The following is a 23,743-nucleotide window of genomic DNA, read 5'->3' as shown; positions in this document are numbered from 1 at the left end:
GCAATAGAAAGTGCCTGATCCTTTGTGGTACTTAAGAGCTAAACCAGTACCCATATAAACTATTAATTCTTACAGTTTAGCTGGGTTCGAAGTATTCTTCCAACTTTCCAGTAATTTTGTCAAACTCTCATTCAGCTACTTTAATATTTTAATCCTCTTTTTCTTTTTTTTAGACATCAGAACAAGAAACTAAAGGTCTTCCCAGCAAAAAGGGAATTGTGCAATCTATAGTCGGTCAAGGCTACCACCGTAAGATAGTCCTAGCATCCCAGTCAATACAGAATGTCGTTTATAAGTATGTATGTTTTTCCTGGGCTCTTTGATTCATTATCACAGCTTTGTTAAGGATATGTATCTGTTTATCAGGAATTTTCTAAACTGTCATGGAAAAACTGTTCATTTTGGGATCATTCTTGTAGTGCAGAGGCATGTTAAAATGCTTGGTGAGTCTTATTTAAACATCGTTTGGATGCCTCCTTTATGATGGCCAGCAGAGGGCTTAATTGTGTATTCACTGAAACTCAGAAGGTTATTAAAACTTAAAATTGATTTCTCGGAAACTTGTATTTCAGAGAAATATAATTTTTTTTTCTCATTTAAAAATATATTTTCAGTAATGCATTCTAGAAAAGTGGGGGAAGATTCTGAATGTTCTGCTGTAAGACTTCAAGAAGTGAGGTCAAGAAAAACAACGTAATTTCATGCAAGTCTCATGTAGTTAAATCTACCCATTCTCCTTGGGCCTTCTGGTGTACTTTCTGTATTAGAATAGCAGGATGTATTAGAATAGTAGGATATATTCATCTTGGTTCATAAATTAAGTATTTTGATATATTAAAACATGGTTTTAACTTATTTTAGGATAACGTTCTTTCTGCTTTCAGGTCTTTCTAGAGTTCTGCTTCTACTGTTTAATTTAGTAGGATTGTTACTCACTGGTTAACTTCTGTGTCCCTTTTCAGTGATGGGCAGTCCTCAGCAATTCCTGTAGCCAGTATGGAATTTGCAGCGATCTGTCTAAGAAATGCCTTGCTGTTACTGCCAGAAGATCAGCAGGAGCCAAAGCAGGAAAATGGGTCTAAAGCTAGTAACCAGCTGGGGGGAAATGCAGAAAACAGTGAAAGCAGTGAAGCCTGCAGGTAAACAGAATAGTACAGTTTGAATTGCGTATAAACTTTTCTTTAGTAACTCTAGGCTGAGAGTCTGTGTCTGCTACCTATCCTGTTTGGCCAGCAGAAAAAGTAAAGGATGCAAAAGTTCTCTTGGCAGTGTTGTGGTATCCAAGGAAATTGTTAAACTGATTGCTGTTTTGATTGCTGATATGCTAATTTAAGAACAAAAATACTGAGTTGGTGTCTACCATGAAACCACTTTAATAAATTAGACAGTGAAATTCCTTTTTTCACTGTCTGTATCTTTCTATGCTGTGAATGTTTTGTTTTCCCACACACCCCTGTGGTGCATATTGGTATTTCTCTACTTCTAAGTGAAGTTTCACTTGTTACAGTGATTTTCTTCTTTTTCTTTTCTTTGTGCCATGTAGTTGATTCAATATGTAAGTGTCTAGCAACTCAGTTGTAAATATTTCCCCATGATCAGCCTTGGCATTCAGCCCTAGTGTGCTTTGTTCGCTGCGTTTGCTTTAGAGTAAAAATGGAAAGCTAGGTTTAGTAGATATGAAGGACAGTAGTATAGAGTTATTGTTTAATAAACTGCATTTTACCAAAAGGAGCTTGAGGAAAAAATCTTTTATTCCCCTAAAGCTTAAAAAAAAAAAAAGAGGACAATTTATGTCAAATATTAAATAGCAGGAAGGTGTTTAGTTTTTTTTCATTGATCTTGGGCTTACAGAGACTATTCTGACCTTTATGAGAGGAGCTTTGGTTATTTTGTGCACTTTCATGAATGACTGTTTTGAGAAGAAAATAGTTATAGTAACTAATCTGGAAAAAGTGTGCATGCTAGAACTTGAACTACTTAGGAAGAATAATGGGGAAAAAATGCAACATTTTTGTCAGACCCAAGTAGAGATAGATTTTTAAGAAGATAGTAGAACCATTTGTCACATGGCAGGATTTACTGCACATATGCTACGTTGCACTGGCACAAGGTACGTCCCTGTGTATTGGGAGGTTGCCCTGGGCTAGACCATGGCTGGGAAGAGGTGGCTGCTGCTGCTACAGTAATTTGGGAAGGCTCTTCTCCATAACCCTTTTTCCCCAGTGGCAATCTTCCCTGTCAAGTGACCAACACACTTATGTGATAGCCTTGCTACCGCCATTACCAGAGCGACGGATCAGGAATAAATGGTTTCTTTGGCCAAAGTGATTGATTCTGTTTTTTTTTTTTGTGTACTGAGGGTGGTCGTTGTGAACTGGCTAAATTCCCCTGGCAAGCTGCAGATTCCTCACTTTATTCACTGTTTTCTTGTGAATAATAAAGTGGCTTAGGGCTATTTTTTTGATCCGATTTTCGGCAAAGGCATGAGCTGTATATACAACAGTATCAAGTACAGGTTTCTTGGGTTCTCCTACTGTCTGGCTTGAAGATCTAAGTTGGAATTACCTTATCTGTTTGCAATACAGAAATTAAACTCTGCTTTGGAAAAGTTCAGTGCTTGTTCAAATGGGTAAAACAATTTAGGTTTGTTTGTTTGTTTGTCTCCAATAGACCTTAGTTGCTCGCACTGCCAAGGTGCAACTGTTACCTCCTCTTCCAGTCTCTTATTCCAGAAGGAGACTCTCTTTCAGGTTGCTGGAGAGAGAAGTTGCGTGTTTTTTTTTTTTTTTTTTTTTTAAATGAAGTGAATATTTGCTCCCCCAAAAATACAAATCTAATTTTAAAAAGTGAAGCGTTTAAAAAAAAAAGAAAAAAGAAAAAGAAAGAAATAATAAAATGTGTGGGTTAGATCTATATTCTAGAAAGATACAGATGTATGTACTTCATTACTAGGAAGTCTAGGGAGAGTAGCTAGTTCCCTGGCTTTCTTACAGGAAGGGAGGCTGTACTCTACAAATACAGTGAGTTCTGTATCTCTTGAGTTTTGAGTACTTGTCCTACATGGAACTTCAAAAATAGCTTGAGGCCATGGGAAGTGGAAGATTGCTTGCTGGGAAGGATTTGACTGACAAACCAATGTCCCCCTTCTTCCCTCTCAAATAGGTTGGTTAGGGCACGAGCTTTAGCCTCAATTTTTACATAGCTTCAGTTCCCTGTTTCTCAGTAGAGTTTTTGCTACCCTTTTAAATGAAGTGAATTAATATTTATGGTTATTGCACTGAGAATTTTTTATTAAGTCTCTGTAGTCACTCCTCATAACTAACATACTGTTTTTATTCTAGCAATAAAAGTCATGAAGGGGATAAATTCATTGCTGCTCCACCTTCTTCACCTTTGAAGAAACAGGAATTAGAAAATTTAAGGCAAGTAAATAATATATTCACAAGTAGATGAACCTCTCAAACTGTGGTATGAAATTTTGGAGTCATTGTTCGCTTTCTTTTACCACTTTTCTTAAAGTATGGGGCTTTCAAAGTTGCACTGTAGCTGTTAATCTAAGGATAAGTTATTTTTTACAAGTATGTGCTTCCCTTTCTCAAGGCTTTGAATTAGAAGAAGAAACAACCCCTCAGAACTTTAATTCACATGGTAGATCAGTCTGTGTTTGGTCCCACTTCTATAGGCCTGCCAAAAATGGAAAATCGAGTCCCATAAATGAAGAAGGTAAAAATCTGATGATAGCTTTTGTAATTGGTGGAAAGGATGGAAATTACAGTATGGTACCTTTTCCATTTAAAGCCTTGGTAAGGCTAGTTTGGACATTTGCCCCCATTACATGCTTCCTGGATGGAACAAAAATCAGAAGGGGTAAAAGCAAGCTATGCTGCTTTCACATCAGAATGGTGCTCGCAAAGAAACTGAATCAAAAGCCAACTTTTTTGCATTACTTAGAACTGCCACAATATTAAAAAAGAAAAAAAAATGCATACCACTGAAAGGTTAAGACAACTAAAACCTATTAAAACCTATTAAAACAATCTCATTGATGATTATTTTTTCCACTTTGCTGTGTCTGTTTAGGTAGGATTTCTAAAGCCTTGTCTAGACTAGGATTTAAATATGGTGTTACCATATGTGTGTGGGGAGGAGAGATGGACATATGTGAGGGGGTATGAGTTTTTTGCTTTGTTTTTTCCCCTTCTTCCACCACCCCCCCCCCCCACTTAATTCTCACCTGGCCAAGGGACATAATCTTTAATATTTCCTTCTCCCTCTTCATCTCTGTTTATTTCCTTTTTTCCTTCTCACCAGCCTGTCCAGCACTAAAAGTTTTATTAGTTGTCATTATCAATTCTTTATATGTTACTTGGATATTAAGATAATAAATCTTCTAGGAATACTACAGTATCATCTTAGCTAATGAATAGGAGGTGATGGCAGCTCTTAGGTATATCTTGTAGATGTTTTAGTTCTCAGTATAGTTCTTCCATGAGTGATTATGAAGTACTGTAAGTTTGACAAACCAAGCACATCTAATGTGTTTTACCATCTCATGAATTCTCTCTCTCTTGATTTTGCATTTTGAGAGGGATACTTAGAGTAAGGAAGTTTGCAATGAGTATATTACAGTTTGGGTGGGGGGGGGTTTCCACCTAACATGTTCAACTTCATTTGTCCAAGTCTTGTTATTTTGTTGTTGATCCATTAATTTTAATCTTGAAACAAATGCCTTTTCACCTCAGAAACCTTAAGTTACTGTGGAGTCTTCACAGTTGTTAAATTGTTCTTGGTTTGCTGCAGTACTGCGTAGACAACTGACAGCAGGTCTAAGACAAATGTGAGGGTGACAGAAGATGGCAGGGCTCATTAGGAAAAATGGGACTAAGCTAGTATTTTTGGTTTTGCTTTTGTAGCAGGCCAGTATACCTAGATGCTTCCACTGCTGAGCACGGTATAAAATACCTTGTGCTGCAGCTTGATTGTGCCTCTGAGCCTTAAGTTTCTTGGCACCACGTAATGCAAGCATCCGTTCTGTTACTTGATTTCTGTTTGAACTCTTATTCCACATGAAATATGTAATTCCTTCTAGAACAGGTGACATGGGACAGTGATGGCAAAATAGAAGTATTCCTTTTAGCAGATAGCTTTTGTACCTGAAACAAGTTGTAGTTTCCATAGAATGGAAGGAAAAATTGCCTCTGTCCTGGTACTCAATTTCCTACCATGGAAGAACAGTGATAAAATGTGACTCTAGTCTTTTTCCTGTTCCCAAAGACCCTTAAACTACTTGTTCAGCAGTCTAAGTGCTCTCCAAAGAGAACAACTCCCATGTGTCCAAATGAGCATTGTGTTATCTGGAACCTCTTTACCTTTCTGCAGCAAGATTATCACTTGCTGACAGTGTTAATTGCTTCAGGTGGCTGCCAGCCTGTTGAAAATCCCTCTTACTATAAAGCTGGCACCTGTTACAAAAGAAATCTGTTTTAAGGTTCCATTAGGGACAAAGCATACAGCAATTTCCCACTTAAACTCTTGGGTAAACACACTGTTTCAGCCTAACTCCAGGTAACCTGTGGTTTATAATGACCAGCTTCACCTTTACTTTATGCCAGTGTGGGTAGGAGATCTACTTGTATTCGTTTAAAGGCAGTTGAGCAGGAATCTGTGAGGAGACTTTTCTACTTTTCTGGGACCTTGATTATTTATTCTGAGGTGGTGCAAAAGTGTGGTACTTGAAGCAGAAGGCATTGGGTGAAAAGCAGTGGTTTTTTTTTCTGATTGTTTAAAAATGTTGCCACATGTCAAAATTATATGGTGTCACATTGTGTTTTTTTTAAGTATGTAATCTTTTCTTGCACAATTGGCTATTGTTACCTACTGATGAAACCTGACAATGTGTCAGGAAAAACTTGTCAGTTTAGCAAGAATTACACTGCTTCTGGTAAAGAACATCATAAAAGGAAAGGAAAAGCATTGGGGTTTTTTTGGTTGGTTGTTTTTTTTGGTTGTTTTTTTTTTTTTTTTTTTTTTTTTTTTTGCAATACTTGCTTTGACCAATGGTTAAATCCACAGGACTAGGCGTCCCTGGAGAATGACTTCACTAAAACTATTTCTAGGTTTCTGTACATAGCTATGGAAAACAACATTTGGTAGACTCAAATGTTAGTGTTTCCTCCAGTCTTGCTCACTGAGGAGCTAAGGGAGAAGATGAAAACTCTTGTCCAGGCAGGCAAAATTAAAAGAAATTTCTAAATATTGACAAGGATTGTCCTCAGGGATAAACGTCTGTACACTTCAGATTTTATCCTGGTGACAATGAGTGGACTGAAAAATCTCCATTGTTTCCAGTACTGATATGGGGAATTTAAATGTTCTTTTTTAGATGTTTTTGTGCAGTTGCATGCAGTAAAGAGCATTTAAAATGCCAGACTTTATTTTTAAGAACCCTTTGGGGGCAAAGTAAAAATACCATCTAGACAAGTTTTATATGTCCCCTCTCATGCCTGTGCTACTTGGTAATTGCCCACACTTGTATGCCATTTGTTTGGTACTCGCGCACAAATTATTTGAACAGACTACTCTCATAATATGAAGTACTTCAACTGAAAGGTTTTAAAGGTGAAAAGCAGACATCTGAGGACACCAAATGTTGTTGCTTAAATTTTTGCATGAGAAGTAGAAATGCTGATTTCCCCCCCCTCTTTTTTTTCCCCCCGAGTTGCTTATAAACTGTTCTTCTCCTAGCTTCTCATTCTCCGAGAAGCCAGTTCAACTGTTTTGCTTTCAGTCTTTAATATGTTTCAATATGCTTGAACAACCCAATTCCCTTAGGGTACATCAAGACCAAAGGAATTCTTGTAGACCACAGTGCTACATGTGGAAAGTTCTGTTTATTTCATTGTAAAAGGTGGATAGATGGCAACAGACCTTGGTACAGCCTCTTTCTCCCCAGGTTGAATAACTTTGTATGAACACGTTAATTTTGCCTTTTGAAGCAGGTAGAGGTGAAGGAGTAGTTTGATTAGCCTCTGTCCTCAATAGATTTGAACTCTAAGCCCTTGCTATAGTGTGTGTGATCCGGTTTTACCATCTTTTTCTTCTTTCTTTCGACTTTTCCCTTGACCATCTCCAGCCCATCACTGGTTTTTGTTGTTGCTATTTTAGTAAGTGTGTGTGTACCCTAGTGTTGAACATGCTATTCCAGGAGCGATGGCATCGCTGCCAAACCCACAGGTAGTACTGTAATGACCATCTTCACCAATTTGTCCCATCTCATCTCCCCACCTACTGGCATTGCCTCACTTGCCCGTTCAAAGGCTGCAGTGGTCTGTTTGGCCCTAGCACAGTACTGGAAGCTTACAATGATTATCATCAGTCACTGTTTCGCCCTCTTCTTCCTCACTTCCAGCCACTGCATAGTTGTCCTCCATCTCCCATTCAGTGATGCTGAATTTCCCCTTCATATAATCTCCACCTACATTCTTTTGCTTGAGTATTTTTGGTTTGAGTGCCTGTATCAAAACAGGAAAAGCAGGTAGTTGATGTCAACTGTTGTGCTTAATTAGCTGTTCTAAATTTATTTCAGATTAGTGATACTGTCCAAATGGTTTAGAAATGCTGTTTTTGGTATCTTCTGTAATAAATTTCAAGCAACTGGATTTGCCCTGGTTAGCCTTTTTCCTGTGGATTAAGCTAATACAAATGTCTAGTTTAGGTTCTATGAACTGGCAGTCAGTGTCAGCTGACAAATCTTATTGCCTAGACCTATACAAGAGGTGGTTTGACATAATCTGGCAGTTTAAAAAAAAAACATTTTTCTTTTTCCTAGGGCAAAGGCAGTTTTATTTAGGGAATGTAGAGGCTCAGTAATTCTGGAAGCCTCCCGTGCTTAAAGGCAACCTGTGGAGTTTTGTCAGAGCCCTGATGGGAGTGAAAAACTAGTTTGTCTTCTCCCTTGTGATGCAATTCTTCTGCTCTGATTAACTGTCAGATCGCCTGAGCATTTGGTTTAGCTGGTTCAACAACGAATCCAAGTGTGTGATGAGAATAATAAGGCAAGTAAGAAAATGTGAGTGTTTTCTTCTTCATTAGATGACTTCGGTCAAAGAAACTTTTTCGATCTTAAATGGTGATGAGTCCTTAGAGGGGAGGAACGGCTTTCAGTTACGCTGGACTATTTCTTGTATGATTCTGTGTTTATTTTTGAGAACACAAATTCAAATAGGCTTTAAAAAAGTTGCGATGACTAGAAGACAAATACTGACTTAAAGGGCAGTAGTAACCATCTCTGCAGGCCTGGACTTGTGTATAAAGGTATTTAGCTGATGAAACTTAGCATCTCTGCTTGTTTAGAAGTTGTACTTCCTTGAGGCAGAGAAGAAGAGGGGCCAGTTGGAAGTAGGCCATTATACTGATTTCCCCCCCCCCCCCCCGGTTCCCTCCCCCTTCCCACAGTTAGCCTTTCAGAAATATTTTAGGTTCAGGACTTGAGCTGGGGGGAAGCTTTCCTCTCTTTCTTGAAGGCTTTTGTGTGTGTTCAGATTTGATGTGACATCTGGGCATGGTAAAGAGGAAGTGGGGGGGGGGTGGGGAGAAACACTGGAGAAGTTTCGTATCCTGCTTGCACACAATTAAAGAGCATGCCTCCTGGGAAACAGGAATAAAGGCACCCCAGGTCCTGCCAGGAATTACATGACTTACTGCTGGACCAAAAGTGGGCTTGACAGTTGCCAGAAGGTTGGCGCTGTAATAGCCCACCTACTGGCAGGGGAGTCGAAGGCTCTCCTTGCAAGTCTCTCAACGTGAGACCTCACTAAGAGGATCCCCTCGTCCTCCCTGGAGCAGAGTGGAGCCCACGCGCGCAGCGAGGAGTCCCGGGGCAAGGCAGGCAAAGGTTTATGCCCTGAGGACAAGGCAGCCTGTGTGAATGATGTCTTCCGAAGTGGAAAATATCCCCAAGCGCTTTGTTAAGGGGGAGACAAGGGATATGGAGGGGAAATTATTACAAGCTGTAAAGCTTGGCCTAATGATGATATCCTGAGGTGGGATTATTGTTTGAAGATGGAAGATGTGAGTCGTTAAGATTTCATTACAAGAGCTGTCAAAGATTTTGTGCTTTTGGAAACGTACAAAAATCTGTGACAGCAACAAAATGCCACCTGTCAATCAGACTCTTGGCAGAGGATTACAGCTCTCAATTTACCACAAATCTGGAAACTTCAAATTGTAATTACAGTTCTGTAAGTTTTTATTGTCTCCCTGTGTACAAACATTGTAAAAATATCAGTGTGAAATATGTTACAATGTAATTGATTGTTGTTTCTGCGGTTCAAGGAGATCTTTAGGATTGTATGTTACAAGCATCCACAGTCTGTTACCCTTGGTTGGGTCAGAAGGGAATGGCAGAGAACTGCAAACAAAAACCAAAGGCAAAAAAAGAGGAATGGGACAGGGAGACAGTTGATGGGGAAAAATAGGTCATTTGTAGTGAGGTCCATCTCTTTATCCCTTATTAATGATCTGAATTTCAAAGTCTTACTGAGCACACACTGGTGGTCCTTGAGTTATACCTATATAACATATTGTATGTATCTCCTAATTCAGAGCATGCGATTCAGGTAAAGAAAGACTAGCTCCTTTCTTTTGTAGTTTGATATAAAGCCATTGTTGAAGGTTTATGATTTATTATTTTAACACTTAAATGTCTTTCATTTTTCCAAAACCAAAGTGGAGTTGAGTGAGTGAGTTTCTCGATGGTTGCTGATGAATGGAGATCACTGCATTTTGTTTTAGCAAAAACCTGTGTTCCATTCAGTGACTACTTTTAGAGTAAAATGTGTTTTAAACCTAACTAAATCTTTTGCATGTTTGCTGTTACTATCTCATGGAGCATAGTTCAAGGGTGATTTTTTTTTTTCTGAGAGGCATAATAATTCAGTAATACAAAATACTTCTTTCCTTGAATGTAAGATAACTTCCACTGAGAACTAAATGTTAATGTAGTGATGCTGTATGGCATTTTACCTTTGTATGTGGATATTCCTTCCATTTATTTAACATCTTAACTTCATATTAACTTCATATATAAGGTGAACAGCATTTTTATTGCTTATCTTCTGTATAAATCAAGTCAGAAATGCTGCTGTATGAAAATGAAATCAAATCTTTAAAATAATTTGAGTCATAGCAAGAATGTAGTGGAGTGTGCAGTTTGCTCTTCTATTCTTTCTTTACTCTGTACTTAAATACCGTTAGTATGGCTTTATCTGGATTTGCTGGACACTTATTAAAGAAGAAATTGCACAGCTGCATTTGGAATCATAGAATTCTCCATTTAACATATTGGCTTTTTCCCCCCCTCTCCCCCTTGTGTTTTTTTTTCTTCCCCCTCCAGGTGCTCAATACTTGCCTGTAGTGCTTACGTTGCTCTGGCTTTGGGTGATAACCTTATGGCATTGAATCACGCAGATAAGCTTCTTCAGCAGCCAAAGTTGTCAGGGTCTCTTAAGTAAGTCTGACATAACCATTTCTTCTTTCTCAGCCCTGTTTTTTGCTGGAGAGAGCTGAGTTGAAGCTTCCAATGTCTGTAACTGCTTGCCAATTCTGTATCCGATGCAAAGAATTGAATTGCTTGGCCTGCTCCTGTTCTTGTTGAAGCTCTGACAAAATGTTCATTGACCCACAGGAACGTGAGTCCCCTTGTTTGTATACGAATTCCACATAATTTGGATTCTGCCACTGCTTTTGTTGCTGTTTGTGAATCTTCGGCCATAGTTCCCATTCAGTGGCAGGACTGTCAGGTCTCTGGCCTGATTCACTGTGGGGCTGCGTGTGCTTGTGCTGGTACAGCACAGGGGGCAGGAATTAGCAGCTGGGTGTAGACAACTGCATAAGCCAGCATGCTGCTGAAAACTTGCTCCTGACACTGCATCCTGAGAGGGTTAGGCTTGCTTAGGCAGTGGGGCTCCAGATCTTGGGGGTACCGATTGCTGTTGCTGATACAGGATCTGTTCTTCAGTTTCACTTTTTCAGTTCTCGTTTGGCATTTTGTGTTTTTGGGAAGATATTCAAAACTTGTTCTGCTTCTGCTCACCAATTCTCAGACGTCTTTCAGAATTCAAAAAAGGGAGCTTTAGCCCCATCCTTTTGACCTTGTTTGTGCATTCAAGTCTTAGGTCATACACAGGATAAAATATCTGAGAGGTTTTTATGACAGTAATGATATATTTCAAAGCAGGTCCCACACAGAGAGCAAGCTAAAACATGCTTATTGCTATATGCTGGCAGCATATACTCTAAAACGGTCCATGCTGATTAATTTCTTTGACTTCCATGCTTGAGACTGCTGCAGGAGATCATCTTTTTGCACAGTCATTCTGTAAGCAAGATTTTAGAGGAGTTTGAAAGGTAACAGTTTCATGAAGGCAGTATTAGCGCTATGTAATATAAGTGGCAGTATTAGTGCTATGTAATCTTATTTGTAAAGACAAAGACAGCCACATATCTTAGTCCCAGAAAGCTAGCTTTTGTGCAGATCAGGAATACTGCAGATCAGGAATTCCTGCTTTAAGTGAAATAAATTGCATATAGGAAGTTACACTTGCTGTAACAGATCTAAAGGGAAAAGTTATTTTGGATGATTGTTTGATCCTTTTACCTTTCTGTATGTGGTATAGATCAGTTATTTTGCCTAATGTTTAGTAAATTGTTACAATAAGCTATACAGTTAATTTGAAATGTACTGTATACAGCTGCATAGGAGCGTGAACTTTTTTACTCAACTTTTGTTTCATATTAAGCATTTGCGAACTAACTATGCCCTCAATCAACAGGAATCCTTCTCTTTCGAAGTTGAAAAGGGAAGTTGCTAATTAGCTGAACTAGAAATGTCAAACATCAAACTTGTTTGATTCTTTTGCCAGAGCTGCAATTGGAAAGGCATTTGTGCCCTATGGACAAGTCCATGTAGTTGCTGTCCTTAGAAATTTACAGTGCAGCTATCTTACAGAATTAATTCCGTTGTTATTGAATGTAATGTTACTTAACATCTCAATTTATACATTTATCAATATCCCAGGGGTGTTTCTGTAAGGATTACTTTTTACTTCTCTGATATAAAGTCATACCAAGGTACTGTCTTGCTGGAATGGCAATTCCTGTGTATGAATTATTTGTCATTATTCAGGTGCAGAACTTTTGCAAAGTTTGGGCCTAAAATCAGCAAATAACAGAGCTAGGTATTAGGGCAATACTTCTGTGAGTGAGCTGATTTCTGTGCAGATGTCTTAAGTATCAATTTATATGGTTTAAATTTTAAATTTGAATTTAAATTTAGAATTTAAAATTGACATAAGTGTCTCATACAGTGTCTCTTATGTAACAGTGAATCAGGGGGTTGTTGCACTGACATCTGTACATGCCCCTTTGGTTTTGCAGGTTTCTTGGGCATTTGTATGCAGCTGAAGCTCTCATCTCTCTAGACAGAATATCTGATGCCATCACTCACTTGAACCCTGAGAATGTCACTGATGTTTCCCTGGGGATCTCTTCAAATGAGCAAGATCAAGGTTAATGAATCCACACTTGATTACAACTGGTTGTGCTTTCAGCTGCCTTCCTGCTCTAACTTTCTGTATACAAATTTAATGATTTTTAAGATATCTTGTTGTGAAAGCTTAGTTTTTTTTCCAGGCTTTCTTCAGTTCCTACTTTGTTTTTGGTTTGTCTTTTGCATGTTCGTCATTCCTTTGAAGTGGCTAATGCTTTAATATAAATAGGACTGTATATTGTAGTGTTCTGGCTTGTTTAAGCATCGCTTTTGAAAGCTTCTTTTGTTAAATATACAATTACAGTTAAGCTTGGGCTTCCTACCTTATCTTTTCCAGCTCTTTAGTCTCTAAACCAGGCTTTGGAGTATAAGTCAAGTTCACTTACTCTGTTTATTGAGAGATAGGAATGGGGAGAACATAGTTAATCTGTATCTTAATCTTCTTGCAACACTTCCAGTTGGGAGCGTGTATTCTGTAACAGAAAACTACTTCAGAGCTCATGTGTGTAACTAGTTCTACAGCAGCTCTGATCTGAGTGATGTGTCTGCAGTTCAAGCTTTATTACCCATCTGCAGATGTAAAAAGTTCTTAGAGAAGCAAAACGTTAAGGATAGGAAGCCTTAAGTGATGTAAACTTTAGAACAAACTGATACATTCTCCTTCTTCAATGTCAGACCCTGAAGGGAGAATCAAATTTGTACCTGCTGTCATGAAACTATAATTTTTGTAGTAAGCTTTACAAAAAGAAGCTCACAGAACATAATGGTTTTTGTGGGTTTTTTGTTTGTTTGTTTTTAGGGTCTGACAAAGGAGAAAATGAGGCGATGGAATCTTGTAAGTACCAGCCATCATATTCAGCAGAGTACTGAAACTTATCTTGGCCAGCTCAGGATGGAAGTGTGAATTTTTTTTTAATTGCAGCTGGCAAGCAGACCCCCCAGTGTTATCCCAGTTCAGTCACATCTGCACGAACAATGATGTTGTTTAACCTTGGAAGTGCTTACTGCTTGAGGAGTGAATATGACAAAGCTCGAAAGTGCCTCCATCAGGTATGTAAAACAAACCTCACTACAGCTTAATGGACAAATGTGCTTCCTTCAAGGTGCCCTTCACATCACTGCAAATACTGTTGACTTCGTAGGTCAGGTTTATTTGCTGCCTTGGCTGTGATGGCAGCTCTCTTCTGTCTTTATGACCAATCTGTATTAAGTAACTTTAAGGGTGTTCCAAACTTCTTATTTGTGTAAACAGTTTAGTATGACAGTGGAAGCACTTTTTTTCCTAGATCACATCAAAGTAGTGAAACATGACTAAGAAGCCATTTCACTTTTTTTTTTTTTTTTTTTTTTTAAGGTCCAATAGTAATCATCATATTTCAGGGGAGAAAGTTCTTGAGGGCTTGAGTGTACTTTTCTTTAATCAGTTAGTCAAAGTCTAAGTTGTTAACTTTAGGGCTGTGAGAACAAACTACATTTTTGCTAGAGGTAAATTTCGTACCTGCCTCTCTCTCCAGGAATTTTGAGGTACTGCTTTTGAAACTCACCATTTTAGTTACTCCGTGTCATTCAGTTCTTCTCCTGGCTGGGACTGATCTCTTTCAGTGTCCATCTTTTTTGCAGTCATTCCTGTCTGTCAAGAAGACTACTCAAATACATTATTGTGCTGTAAAATGAAACAGCAGTCTTCCAAATTACTTCATAGTAGTTGTATAGCTGAACAGATTCAAATTCTCTGAAGCTCTTCTCAACAGCTTAAGGCAGTCATCTTGCTTTTTTTTTCTCCCAAGGCCTCTTACGGTTGGGCAGGTGTTTGTGCTTAGGCTGTACCCAAACCAGTGTAAGGCCATCTGTGCATGTATAGCATAGTTGGTCTCTGCATCCACAATAAATCCAGTGCTTTGGGGAAGTCTCATTTCTGTCCTGCACGCACACATTAATTATATTGTGCATGTACAATGGACACAGCTATATGGTATGAGGGGGCACAATGGAGAGCACGCATCCATTGCTGGAAGGAGGTACGTGGCTCACCTGGCTGGTAAACTTGGGCTGCGATGAGCTGCAAAATAGAAGCCAAAAGAATTATTATAAAGCATTTAATTTATGAGTGGGATTCTAGACTTATACTCATCAGTATTTGTCTAAAACTGTTTGTAAGGATAGTTTTAAAGTTGTTTACTTACCAGTTGTTCATTCTGACAGCCACCTGGGAAAGACTTTTCTTAAAAGAATAATATTTGTATGGTGGTTCAGAGTTCTTAAGCCAGGTGGTACAGCAGGTCAGGTCCTGGATGCTTTCAGATATTAACCTTTGCATGAAAATTGTTTTGAGACAGAAAACAGTAATTGCCTAAGTTTCCAGAATGTCTTTTTTTTCTTTTGGAAAACTGAGGAAAGGGATTAGCTTGGAATTTCAGTTTTCCTAATTCTTATGCTCCTGTAGTTCCCCCTAGCCCCTAAGAAGAGTTCGGATTCTGGAGGGATGAAAAAGATCCTTGTTGTCAATGGTCAAATTGTGTCCCCAGTGAGATCTGCTGAGATCAGGTCTGTCAGGAGCTGCTCACTCCCTCTCTTTAAGTAGAGTAGACCCATGTTCATAGGTGTTAAATCTTGAACTGCCAGGTGTGAAAGAATGTATAGACCAGTTTTCCCTGACCAGGTTTAAGTGGATGGCCAGATCAGCTGCTAGTTATTTAGCTTGTTAACTAAATGGTTTCTTTTGGTATTAAAATGTGAACAGCTCTGCCATCAGCTTCATTTAGAAAGATGTAGGCACAAGTACGAGGTATCCCTGTAGCAAATCATCATCTTGGTCCTGTTTTTAACATGGAATCAGTCCTGTTACCTTTTTGCCATTTGTGCAGATGTGTTCTCTCTTTCTCAGAAGCTGGGTCAGTCTCTAACACAATTTATTTGCACAGATCAATAGAGGCAAATGGGGTGAGTCTTTTTTTCTTTCTTTTTTTTTCCCCCCCCCTTGCCTGCTAGACTGGGCACTTATGGAAAAGTTGGACTTGCAGGATTTGATCTTATTGAGATCATGAGTCATCCTTGTACTGGTAATATCAAATGTTCACATTTGAAATGTAGTTGAAAATAGCAAGTTTCAGAGTTGGGGGAGAGAAATGAGTTCTGACACAGTCTCATCCTCCTTGTGTTATCTTGTCTTTTTTTGCTTCTGTTCATGGCTGGGCATTTCCCAGCAGAAGCACTGTGATACTTAACCACAAATATGATGATGTTCAGTGACCTGGCAAGAGGGAATGCAAAGGATGAGGGGAATAACACTTTCCTTTCAGAGGACTGGTAGCGCTCTTTTTTTTTTTTTTCTTCTTTCTCCTCCCTATTTCCACTAAGACTTAAATGTGAAGAGGGTTCTTTTGTTTGAATGGGAGGAAATGAGAAGCAGAGTCTGGTGATACATGGCTTGACTCCAGGTGTAGAAGCTGGTGAGACAGAGTAGGGTGGGTGACTGGAGGCAGTTCTCCCGAGTTGTCTTGTTCCAGAGGCCCTCAGCTCCCATTGCCTGTCAGCTGAAGCTCAGGGACTTAGCTGCAAGCCAAATTAAATTCATGGTATGTGCCCAGTATACTGTAGATAGGGTGGAGAGTCAGATCTGGAACTAATGTAGAAGATGGCCTGCTGGACTTCATAGCTGAAAAATTTCATATGGAAAGCTATTGAATGATCCTTGTTAACTTTGAATTCTGAACTTCAGAGCAAGGGAGGTTACATTCACCTGTCATCTCATCAGAAAACTGCCTGTAGATTGGCCCAAGAATTACTGACTCATATTGACATAAGCATAGAGCAGATGGTGCTGCTAATTAGTGTGAAACAATCTTACAAGGCAGATAATCTTTCAGTCTCTCCTTGCATGTGTGAACCTGATGGAGTGTATTAGTTTGGAAGAATCTTCCTTAGTTTATTAATTTCTGTGCCCCCCCCCCCCATGATGCTAACAGTCTTGTCAAGGAGCTCTCTCTTTAAGCAGGACGTTTGTGTCTTAAGCACTTGTTCTTCCCATCCCCTTCTTCTTTGCAATAGGCTGCTTCACTGATCCATCCCAAAGAGATCCCTCCAGAGGCTATTCTGCTGGCTGTGTATCTTGAATTACAGAATGGTAAAGAACTTACTTATTTTTTTATCCAACATTATAAAACTTTAATATATGTAAACTGCAATGTTGAATGTAACTTCTGGCATTTTTAATATTATAGATTTTTTCTTTGAAATCTGCAGCTAACATTCATAGGAAAAATGTTAGAATAAAGTCTTAAAATATACTGTAGACTTAGATTTGGGATTTATGGGGAAGAGCGTAGTGTTATCATTCATAGTCTTTACACTGTGCCAGTATTTTGAATCTCACCCTTCAGGCCTTGTTGCCACTTTACATTGCTATGGCTCCATGTACCTACACCCTGCTTCCATGGAGTCATTGGGAGAGTAATTATTTGCAAATGTTTGGTTTCTTAGGGCTTCCTAACAGTGAGCATTTTGGTACAAGGCAGTTCGCCTCAAATGTAGTAGTTGGCTGACAATTCCTACTGTTAAGCCTGAAAAACTGTTTACTGCAATCCTTATACAGTCCTGACTTTCTAAACATTCATCTTCTGTGTTGAAATCTTCCATACTTTATCTCTGTCCAGAAATCAGTGGCACTGGAAAAGCTCAGTAAAACCCCATCAGTTACTGAGTTGTAGGAAACTGAAGACTGAGTAGTAAGGGTTTTTGTGTCCTTAACAAGGTTTGTACTGTAAAAAGGGGGCTTGAAAGGCTTCTCATTAAAGGCAACAACTAAAGTCCAAGCTTTACAAAGAAGCCATGTCAAGGGCTATGGGGCAAGAACAGTAACAAAGCCTGTAACATTGGTAACTACCTGTTCTAAAACCCTTCTTGAAGGGTCACCGTGTTTTCATGAAAAACCTGCATGAGGAAGAACTGGAAACCTTGCACCTGACCTGTGTGGTGTGAGGAGGCTGGTACAGCTGCCCCATTGAAGCTACCATGGGCATGTCCCTGTGCTCCTTGGGGCTTAATACTGAGTGCTGTGAAATGCTCAGTGTACTTGCTCCCCTTCAGTTATCTTGCATTACAAGCAAGGGGAGGACTTGCCTAATTGGATTCAGAATTGAGATTTTAAAAAAAAAGTTCTCTTACACAGATGTTTAAGTTGGAATTTTGGAAAAAAAATGTTCCTCTAAACAAAAAGTACAAAGCAGAAGAGAGTATGAAGTGGGATTTCCTTCCTCGTAAATAAAACTGAAAGGGGCTAAAGACTTTTTTGTTGTTGTTGTTCCATAGATGGCAAAGCTTTTGTGAAAGGACAGTATTTGATAAAAGGAAGAAGCTGTCTTTTCAGAACTTGCCACTTTTTCTCCTACAGTTTTATAGGTTTAATTTTTAACAAAGAGCTGTTTTTTTCCAATTATATTGTTGTTTAATAGATGTTCCATGCAGTTGAAAGTTGTTTTTCTCCTTTTATGAACAGTTGAAACTTGCAGTAGTGCCAGTACTGTTGAGTTGTGAGGAATTGGTGATCCAGAGTCTCACTATGGGCATGGGAGTGAGAAAAGGTGCCCGTCAGGAGTTCAGAAGGTGCTGTGGTATCTTCTAGCTCTGAGGTTAAAGCTTGATGTTTCTTGTGAACTGTAGCTAAGACTAGGTAGAATCAATCAATACTGCTGTTTTAAGATGTTAAACATATTAAACAAAAGTAAACTGTATCAGCATTTCACTGAACAGGAAAACTGCTAGTGTACATGGTCCAGACCCAACACTGGCAGGGAATTGAATCCACAGCTCTTCAGCTGCATTCTGAGGACAGCAGTTAGTGAATTTGAATGAAAGGTATTGTTTTTAACTGGAAGTTGTCTTGTAGGTAACACTCAGCTGGCATTGCAGATCATCAAGAGAAACCAGCTTCTCCCTTCTGTGAAAACACTCTCTGACATGCGGAAGAAGCCTGTTTTTCAGCCAGTCCACTCAATCCAGCCCATTCAGATGCCAACTTTCACCACTGTTCAAAGGAAGTGAGGTCATGCTTGAACCTGCTGCTGCCCTTCCCACGAGGGCCTGGGATTTTGTATATTTTTTTAATCTAGGATACCTGGATACCAGGATTACTGGAGTGTGTTCATTTGTGTAAATTTTTAATAAAACACTTGAACAAAAGGGCATGCCTGGAGGTGTTTGTATCTGTTTTTAAATATGAATGGCAGTTTACTTACATATTTCATTAACCACTTTTTTGCTAAGTTCTGCCCTTTTTGATGGAAGTAGATGAGAGGCAAGTAACTGAAAGGGGAACAGCATTACTCTAAACTGAAGTCTTGCTGAAGCAGCAGTTGCACTGTGTTTTCCAGTGTATTTGAGCTAAACTCACTCTTCAAACAAGAGTCTTTACTGGGCTTTGTTGCTCCCATGTTGCTGTGCTCCCTTGCTGTAGTGCTCTAACCTGCAGCAGCCTGGACTCCGTTCTTGCTGTATGTGAAGCTGAATCCTGTCACCCCCTTCAGCCCTGGGGTTGGGGGTGGGGAATGCAAACCAAATACCATATTTGCAAGCAATATACATATATATAGTTTGAGTGTGAGACCATGGGGGGGTGGGGTGCTGAGAGAGAGTGTGAGAGAGGGCAAGTGCCCCATCTGCTTACAGGCATTTGCGCTTCTGTAGCGTGAACTGCATCTCCTGCTGCATGGTCTCAAAGGGCATGGTAACAGTCAAAAAGCAGCCTGCCAAAACTGGACAGAAGGGAAGGAGCTGGCTGGCCAGCAGGGCCTGAACCTAGTGTGCCAGCTTCTGCTGAAATGGGGTCAGTACCAAAAGGGGTTGGGGGGGGGCAGCAGTAAGCAGGAGGTATATGCGCAGGACCAGTGCTGGGCGATACTGGTCAGGCAGTGGTGGTGCTCAGCAAGTGTAATTTTTACTACTTGCCTGTGTTCAGAAGGCAGGTGGTCACAATGGTGCAGGTACAGTGGATGGGTGTGTGTGCACACGCGCACACGCAGGTTCTCCTTATTGTTGGGAAAGTTTCTCTAGCTTTAGCTCAACCCAAAAGGTGCAAGACAGCAGAGTTAACAAGGACCTGCTGGCTGCTTATGGCAAACATGGTGAACAAAATGAGCCTTCCTGCCTTGGGGCTTAATCTAGTCATGCACTATCAGGGTGGGGGTGGAATGCAGTGACTCTGTCTCCTTTCATCCCCCTCCCTGGCTGGTTTGTGTGGTTTTTAGCTGTTCTGAGACTTTGTCCACCTAATCACCCCTAGCGAGCTGGGATAACAATGCCTTATCTCACTGTGCTGCCTTGCTGCTAGCATTGTACTTTGCCTCCAGCCCCTCAGAGTGCCTTGAAAGGGAAGGTCACTTACTTACCCAAGTGGCATTAGGACAACACAGGCCACCTAGGTTGCAGGTCTGGCAAGTTCTGTTCGCCAGGCTTAACTAACTTGACTTGAGCCTTGGCCCTTCACAGATTCATATAGGTGAGGGTCCTGCTAAGAGCTGGAACAAACAAACCACAGATGACACAAGAGGAATAGTAAGTTTATTAAACAATACACAAGTTGCAGAATAACTATAGCTATTATTTGTCCTGTGTTGCCTTTGAGCAGGACACTAGCACTCAGGTAACAGAGCAATATTCTTCCTGGAACAGATTAAGCAGAGGGGGATGGTAGCAATTCTTCCCTCTCCTACTGTGTGGTGGTTTTTTTTTTTTTTTTTTTGACAGATAATTGCCCCCTCCTTCCCCCTTGCTTTTCAAGGCTTTTGAAGTAATGACCAGCTCATCTGATGATTGATTATTTCAATGACTACTCCCAGTTGATGCAGGCAGTTGCATGGGTGCTTCTCACTCTGTCCTCGGGTAGGAGGGAGAAATTCAGTCTGAATTTTAACAACATTTAGAAAGGAGAGATATTGATACATTTTCTTTCTAAAAGGAAGGAGAACAGAGAGCTGATACATCTTTCAAGTCAAATTAGATTGACTGATTAAATACAAAAGGGTTAAGATACTTGCTGTGTGGTCTTGGCTCCTGAATAGGGAAGATTCTCCTCCCTCTCTCCAGCCTCCCCCGGAATGCAGGGTATTCACTTGCAAAAAACGCTGCTGCCTTGTTTCATCATTTCCCAGCGCTGCCAGGAGGCATGCAACAGTGCCCTTGGGGCTCTGCCGAGGCTGCAGTTGTTCCCCAGCTATTGCTCATCTCACCGCAGCTGCATCTGCATGCAAGCAGAAGCAGTCATCCCTAATGCCTCAGTAACAGAGACTGCTCCTCAGGGCTGCAGGGACCAGGGCTGCTTTGGGATTTTTTCCCTGCTCCTCCAAACTGCTACTTACTGAGTGATTACTGCTGGTGGCTGTTTCAGATGTTTAGAGTTTCAACATTAAAAACAAAACAAACAAACACATCTAGGAAGAGCATGGTCAGGGACCCCATCCCCACAGCACTGCATCCCAGTGTTGTCTTTTCCCTTTGTTGCTCTTCCTTACCATCAAAGCCTAAAAGTAAACTAAACTGCAAACTCTCTTGGCGTAAGAGCAGTAACACCACAGCACAGGTACTGTGTTAAGGGAGTCAACAATCATGCTTATGCAGGTTTGGGCAGTCTCTCTCCCCCCCCCCCCCATTGCCTCCAGGAGCCCAGCAAGCCCCCATCTCACCCCTCTGCACTGGGGCAGGAGGAAGGGCTGGTGGCTGCACTCCCTTTCCCCCAGTACCCAGGAAAGCGTGGGGGTACCTGTTACTGCCCCAGCCCTCCTCAGCCCACATGCTGGCACCATACTAAAAGCTTCAGTAAGAAGGTGGAGAGGGGCTGCATGAGCAGTGCCAGGACCATCTTGGGGTGCTCAGTGAGCTCGAGGCAGCCTAGCCTTAACCTACCTGAGTTAAGGCAGATGGCAAAGCCAGGTACTGGTTTTCTTCAGAGAGAGAGCAGAGAAGCCAAGGGAATAAGGAGAAAGGCCTCCATACAGCAAAGCTTGTCAAGTTAGCAGTTCTGAAGCTCACCTGAACAGCCTTTTCTTCCTCCTCCTTCTTAGGGACTTCTCCACCCCTTCCTCCTTTCAGCTTACAAAGGCAGTCCATACTGCTGCTCCAGCAGGAAGGAGCTGTGAGGGCTCTGCTCAAGGACCGGGAGGATGAACAGAGCACATGGGGATGCTGGGCTTTCCCACTGCTGTCACACACAGCAAGGGCCAGAAAGCAGTTCTGTTTCTAAGAGCTAGTGCAGTTAACATTTCCTGGAGAAGTGTTTTAACATTTCCTGGAGAAGTGTTTTATCTGCCACCAGGTCAGCGGCCTTAATCCACAAACCTTATTTGCTGAAGAGCATCTTCCCCCTCCCACCATTTCTTTTCAGCAGGTTTTCCAAAGAAGTAGGGATAAGGAGCACCTTTTCTGCTTACCTGACAGCTAAGTTTTAACCAGTGTTCACAACAGTCCACTCTGCAAGATGTGTGATGCACTTTAAATGTGCTGGTGTGGTGTTGCTTCACACAATTGCTCAAAAAGCATCACTTTCAGTTGCAAAGGTGAATAAACAGCCCTACAGGTGGGCCTAACAAGGTTTAACAGGAACTTTCTGGCAAATTACGGGGGGGGGGAGGAAAGGAGAGAAAGGGAGGGGGAAAAAGGAAAAAAAAAGTCTCACATGGGGTACAGATGGGGAGCTTAGTAACAAAGCACTTACCCCAGTCAGAACAGAAGAACAGAACAGCCAAATAAGTTTGACACTGCATCAAAATTATTATTTTTTTGGGGGGTGGGGGGGGACTGTTCTCTCTGTAGTACCTAACATTCCTCCTCCATTCCCCTTTCAAAGCAAGGGCCTCTAGTTTGAGTGTTTAAGAGTGTCATTAACTGAAAGCAGCCAGGTTCAAATTCATGTAAGGTCTTCTCCTCTTTGCATCCTGAGGGGAGACGACTTTGGCTGGGTAATACACACACAGAAATGCAAACACAAACTTGCCATGAAAAAACTCATTTATTTGATTAAACAAAATAAAATAAACTGCATAGGAACATTTTAAAGTCCAGAGAGACACTGACTTTATTTTAAGGCTGCCAGTAGCTGATACATCATCTCCTTGCTACATCCTTCAGCCTTCCCTATGGACCACAAAGATACATTCAGAAGCCTCCATTAACACAAGAGTTCTAACATTTTGCTCACTTATCCTACATAAAAGTTTGCACATAACCTGTCATGCTTTCTTCTCTGCGGTACTCAACATCCTAAGTTTAAAAATGTCCCTTTTTGTCCAAGTAGAAATGAGATGCCCTTTTTAGAGAGTGGGAGTTCTTGTCAGAGCCTGTTTCATTATCAATTAGTTATAAATGCTCCAAGCAGCTCATTAAAAGCAGAGCACTGTCTGTCCTGCTGAGGCGTTTTTATTATTACTAGGAGAGCAGCATGATTAATCAATAAAGTAGAAGAGAAATACAACTGCAGCAGAACAGGAAACTACAAAACCAATTGGCTCAAGATGCCCAATATCACAAAATCATTCTGGATCCTGATGCCAACCTGCATCAAGACAACAATACTTATAAAACTTAATTACTAGTGTATAAGATGGAGCCATATCTCTACAGTCACTTAAGGTGAGAAAACACGAGTTTGTCGCACTGGTTTCATTTGGACAACCTCCATTTGTTCAAGGCTTCCAGTTTCTACTTATTTAATGCCTGAACAAAAAAGACCACATTAAACTGTAGGGATGCGTTCAACACCCTCACTACTTGCAACAAAATGTGACTAACAAAGCAGGGCATGACAGGTAATGCACAGTACAAACAATAGCCACATACAGTAAGAAACCCCCACCAACTTAGGTGACTAAGCACACCTTACAAACTAGTTAAAAACTTCTTAGTTATTTTAGAAAAGAAACTAAAAACAAAACCCAGGAACAGACATCTCTCCCTCTGAAGGAAGAACTACTACACTGTCTGAAAAGTACTCTACAAACCTATAAAAGGACTTTTTTTTTTTAAACTAGTCTGGTAGTTCAAAAGGAAGATACTTAACTATATCACTACACAGACACTTAACATTCAGTCAGTAAGGCTCTATGAAAAGAGCTTAAAAAAAATCATCTACCTGAGTTTGTAGGTTGATACAATCATTAATAGAAGGTCTAAGACCATGCAGGTACACAAAGCATTTTTAAACCATTATTG

General features: G+C 40.4%; 1 protein-coding gene across 3 annotated transcripts in view; it reads left to right on the top strand.

Annotated features, from left to right (window-relative positions):
* The window catches only part of CNOT10 (CCR4-NOT transcription complex subunit 10), a 38,929-nt gene extending 20,205 nt beyond the window's left edge, over positions 1–18,724 (top strand). For all 3 annotated transcript variants that reach the window (XM_067291458.1, XM_067291457.1, XM_067291456.1), the window contains 9 exons: positions 174–295; positions 963–1,139; positions 3,342–3,422; positions 10,394–10,507; positions 12,436–12,566; positions 13,347–13,382; positions 13,470–13,597; positions 16,595–16,670; positions 18,432–18,724. In XM_067291458.1, coding sequence (XP_067147559.1) covers positions 174–295; positions 963–1,139; positions 3,342–3,422; positions 10,394–10,507; positions 12,436–12,566; positions 13,347–13,382; positions 13,470–13,597; positions 16,595–16,670; positions 18,432–18,586 — 1,020 coding nt within the window. In that variant the 3' untranslated portion in view covers positions 18,587–18,724. The remainder of the gene's footprint in view (positions 1–173; positions 296–962; positions 1,140–3,341; positions 3,423–10,393; positions 10,508–12,435; positions 12,567–13,346; positions 13,383–13,469; positions 13,598–16,594; positions 16,671–18,431) is intronic.
* The last annotated feature ends 5,019 nt before the right edge of the window (positions 18,725–23,743 follow it).

The sequence above is a fragment of the Apteryx mantelli genome, chromosome 2, assembly GCF_036417845.1.
Source record: "Apteryx mantelli isolate bAptMan1 chromosome 2, bAptMan1.hap1, whole genome shotgun sequence".
NCBI lineage: Eukaryota > Metazoa > Chordata > Aves > Apterygiformes > Apterygidae > Apteryx > Apteryx mantelli.
The sequence above is the reverse complement of the archived record's forward strand: the minus strand, read 5'-3'. Positions and strand labels throughout refer to the sequence as shown.